The sequence below is a fragment of the Homalodisca vitripennis genome, unplaced genomic scaffold, assembly GCF_021130785.1.
Source record: "Homalodisca vitripennis isolate AUS2020 unplaced genomic scaffold, UT_GWSS_2.1 ScUCBcl_13611;HRSCAF=23916, whole genome shotgun sequence".
Classification (NCBI taxonomy): Eukaryota; Metazoa; Arthropoda; class Insecta; order Hemiptera; family Cicadellidae; genus Homalodisca; species Homalodisca vitripennis.
In genome coordinates, this window is record NW_025789744.1 from 29,182 (window position 1) to 33,983 (window position 4,802).

The 4,802-nt window shown below is 33.3% G+C and overlaps 1 protein-coding gene across 1 annotated transcript; it reads left to right on the forward strand.

Annotated features, from left to right (window-relative positions):
* The first annotated feature begins 3,019 nt into the window (after positions 1-3,019).
* On the forward strand, positions 3,020-3,954 carry LOC124375121. Its single transcript, XM_046833228.1, has 2 exons — positions 3,020-3,584; positions 3,741-3,954. The coding sequence occupies exons 1-2, from the start codon at positions 3,108-3,110 to the stop codon at positions 3,858-3,860; spliced, it is 597 nt and encodes a 198-aa protein (XP_046689184.1). The 5' UTR covers positions 3,020-3,107; the 3' UTR covers positions 3,861-3,954.
* Positions 3,955-4,802: the final 848 nt, after the last annotated feature.

Here is a 4,802-nt window from a genome sequence, read left to right on the forward strand (position 1 = left end):
TGTTATGTCATCTTAGAAGAAGGGGGAGGTTAGCTCTGTTCCAGCTTCTTCAGTCAAAGCGGGTAAAGAACAGTATTCCTTCATTTATTTAATGACTAGCGGGCCCGGCGCGCTTTGCTGCGCATTTCAATAATTTTTTGCAAAAGTTGCCCGCGGCTTCGCACGCAATTTCCCGTTGAAAACAGTACACTATATTCACTTATTCTTTTTCTATCACATTCTAAACATTGCTGAGATAATTGATAGTCGTTCCATCGTGAGCCTCTTGGGCGTATTATGAAGGTATGTTACCATATTCCTGCCTCTATCTAGCTGTTAACCCACGGCTTCGCACGCAAATCTTAAGAACCGAAGTCCTTATATTACTTAGTAATTTTTTTTTTTTACTATAATAAATTTTTAGATTAAATTAGTTATATCTCCGATGCCACGATTGAGCTTGCTTTGTTGTCTCGATCGAGGAGAATATGTACACACGGAGTTTTGAGAACCATACTTCTGTCAAAAAAAACAACTAAGGTTGATTTTATAACATTCTTTATATTTGTAGCCAACGTAAGATAGTAATTATGATATCTGCATTACTCTTCTGATCAAGCATGAGCATGGTTTATATTAAAATAAATATTGCAGTTAAAGGTGAATTTTTACGTCAAATTTGAATTGTATTATCTGGATAGTAAAGTCTATGTTTAACAGTGATTGCAAAAACAGTTTTTAAAACAAAATTTGTCGTTTCTCTTAAGCTTACTCTATGCTTTAAAACTATAAGTGTTAATATATGTTTACAAAGAACAGCTGATTAAAAATTTGAAAAGACGTTAACATATGTTTGCTGCAATGCATTTCTTATGGGTATTTCTGTAAACCAGTGGGGCGGAATCCTGAATCGGGAAAAGGGATGGGCATAGCTTATAAACCTTCTCCGTGGAAAAATACATATACGTACAAATTTTCATCATGATCGGTCCAATAGTTCACGATTCCATAAAGGACAAACATACAAACATTCATTTTTATATATATAGATTAAAATTCAACATAATTAAATATGAACTAAGGGATTTCAATTATGTTGTAAAATGCCTTAACATCTTTAAAATGCTAACTTAACCTATTTACCTGAAAAAGATTTTTATATTTTTCAAATTTAATACTCAAAAAGATCTAAGCATTGGCTTTAACCCAACAAGAGTTGACAATCGCAATTGCAACAGTCTACCTTAACTACAGTACAATATATTGTATTTTATTCCGTCTTTACACCACTGATTGTGTTGTAAGTGAATCTGCAGTTTTGTAATTTGTGAAGTGCCGGAAATGTTTCTAATAAAACATGCTGTACAGAGTAGGTCCCTGCAGCTTTTTCTTCAAATATCTAGAGAAGAATTAATGAGTGTTTCAAGTGCAGTGGTTCCGTTTTATGGGTAGTCTATTTGAATAGTTTATTTCAGAAACCCCCTAACCGACATTTTTTTTTAATTTGACTTTTTGTTAGAAAACTATAGTATTAGTATAAACACACAGTTTGGTGTAGAAACCCCTTATCTGTAACCTCTATAACCAACACTAAAATGCAAGTGAATATTCTGTTTAGTGCAGAAACCCCTCAAGTGACAACACTTGAGGGGTTTCTGAAACAAATAGGGGATAATTTAAATTTATGAGAAATGACAGTTGGTAAACACTGAGCCAGTAGCATTTTCCCACTCATTCAGTTCTGGTCAGCTGTTGTTTGTTTGTTAATACTGCTTATTTAACTAACCTAAACCTAAACTTGTCAGAAATCTGAGTTAGTGAATAGTGATCACAGTTTTGTTTATTAACTATACGTGTTTGTCACAATGAGTGAAAGTTCTGATGAGGAGCAACAACCACCAAGGAAGAAAAGAGGAACAACACGACCAGAAAGTTATAAACGTTATATCATACGTGATGCCAGAGTAAAGGGGGCAGGTTATGTTTCCTACAAAGATAAGCAGGTGTCAAAGTAAAGTGTTTACCGAGGATATAGTTTGTAAGTGTCCAATCAAATGTCATCGTAAGATAAACAATGAGTCCAAGAAAAACATTGGAACTTTTTTTACTCCCTGGAAACAAAAAATGCTCAAGATGTCTACCTTCAAACACTTGTTGAGGCCAAAGAAATTGGTAGGCGTTCCAAATGTGGACAAAATATTGAATCAAATGAGTGAAGAACCAAATGAGCTAATGGAACAGGACACTAGAAGTTTCAAGAGAAATCATACTTATGTTTTATCATTTAAAAATTAACGGTTGTCTTATACCTGTTTGCAAAAGTGTGTTTTTAAAAGTCCATGGAATTTCAGCTGATCGTATGAAAAGGATTTGTCAGCTTTTGCTCCAGGAGAAAAGTCCACGTGACTTGAGGGGCAAAACCCGAAGTGGAAACGCCATACCAGGAAATATCTGTATACTTATTGATCAACATATAAAGTCATATGAAATAAAGGAAACTCATTATGGTGGTAAGCCAAAGAAATACTTAGATGCTCGGCTTACTGTCAAGAAAATGCATGAAATGTTTATAGATAAACATCCTGATCTAGAAAAAGTTGTAAAATACAACTTTTATTACGGCTACTTTAAGGAAAATTTTAATTTCTCATTTGGTCGTCCTCAAGTTGACGTATGCTGTCAGTGCGAAAGTTTTTCCAGTAAATTAAAGGATCCCCTTATGTGTGACAATGCTAAACGTAATGTTGCTGCTGAGCTAATTCTTCACAAAAGGAGAGCAAAAAAATTTTATCATTCCTTACAGTTAGCAAGTGAAGATACAAATGATGACACTGTTGCTATATGTTTTGATTTTATGCAGAACCTCCCCCTGCCCCACATACCCGTACAGGAGGTATTTTACATGAGGCAATTATGGGTAAACAATTTTTGTATTCATGATTTGAAATCAAATAAGGCCAAGATGTACGTCTATCACGAAGGGGAAGGAAACAAATCTCCCAATGAGGTGTGTTCTTTTATTTTTGACTATATAAAAAACGGAGATCCCAGATTCTGTAAAACATTTGATCTTATTCAGTGATGGACCTTTCGGCCAAAACAAGAACAACACTGTAATTAGGTTTTTAATGAATTTGTGTGACAACTGCAACCTAGAGACAATCACTTACAACTTCCCAGTACGAGGGCACTCGTACTCTCCTTGTGATAGGGATTTTGGTTGTATAAAGCGTCTCATAAGAAAGGTAGACAGGATCTACACCCCTGAAGAATATAGAGAACTTATTTTGAGGGCTAGTAATACAGGCCGCTTTTCAGTTCACATGGTTAAAACAGATGAAATCTTGAATTTCAAGGACTGGTGGCCACTTTCTTATAAAAAGTCCACTTCTGCTTCTGATGAAACTTCAGGAAGGAATGTTCCGAAAAAAGACAAGGAGCCCTTCAAACTTTCAACATATAAGCAGTTTTGTTTCAGCTCAAGAACAAAGGGAAAAGTAGTAGTGAAACCGTTTATTGATGGTATGATTTCATCTACATTCACCTTCCTGAAATGTGATAAGCCTCCAGAACTACCAAATCAGCCGGCCTATCCCCAAGGAAAGGTAAGCCTAAACTTATTTCTTAAAATTTGTTCCACTAAAATTTAGACTAACTCCATGAGAATAATGTAAAGGAATGATAAAATTAGCAAACAAGTTTTTGTTATTTTATTTCTCATCAGTAAACTGCATTTTTTATAAAAAGTGGAATGGTTTCAGGTACCCATTAACAAGAAAAAGATACAGGATTTGAGAAAATTAACTGAGTACACGAGAGGTTATGAACATTTTTATAATGCAATCCTACTGTGGCCTACAACTGACTCTGAAAAACCCTGAGGAAGTGGATCAAGGGTGTGAATAAGTTGCACTTCTGTCTTTTTATTTGCAAATAGATGTTTTCTCTGTAATAAATAATCATTTTTGACACTTGTTCAGTGTGTAATTTATTTTAACTACACCAAAAATACCATAAATAATATAAAGACAATGAAAAGTGTATATGGAAACAACCATTTGGTGCAGAAACCCTTCAACTGATTTTTTTTTAATAATTTTTTTTCTACAAAAATGTAATATGTAGAGAGATAAAAACACAACTAAGCAATTTCTAAATGTAGGTGGAACCAACGTAAAAAACCTAAGATAAAGAAAAAAAATGTGTGTTTTGTAGAGGAGAGTTTTTTATTGTTTTCCTAAAATTTACTTTTTGTTAGTTAGGGGGTTTCTGAAATAAACGATTCATTTATAATTTTGTTTATTCTGTTTGGGTTTTAGATTTACTAATATGTCTAATAATGAGTTGTTCAATTGTTAAGTACACGAGCAGGCGCTTAATTAGTTCATTATGAGCACTTATTTTTTACGGACCTGAAAAGAAAGATTGTTTAAAATAATTATTTGTATCTCTCTTCATTTTTTGTATTAACTGAAATCTTCCAAGGCTTTTTTTATTTTAAAAACAAAGAGTCTGGTGAATATGGTAGCTGTTGTAATTATTTTACATGTTTAATTACACAAATGTTGAGACCAACGAAAGCCGGATATAAGAGGTACTGGATTTCAGAGGGGTGGACTTTAATAATGCAAGATTTAATTAGCTAATATAATTTTTTTGGGTGTAAAACAATAAAATTTAAAACTTCTTCACCTTGGAATTTTTTAAAAACATGTTACTATATAACAAGCAATTTGAGTCTTTTGACATATATACATAGGGAAAACAAAACTTGGGATTTAACTATAAAATTTGTCTATAATACTTTTTACCAAATTCATAGC

Coding starts and splice junctions, on each gene's coding strand:
- LOC124375121 (XM_046833228.1), top strand. CDS start 3,108: ATGAATTTGTGTGACAACTGCAACCTAGAGACAATCACTTACAACTTC. Junction 3,585..3,740: donor CGGCCTATCCCCAAGGAAAG/GTAAGCCTAAAC, acceptor GAATGGTTTCAG/GTACCCATTAACAAGAAAAA.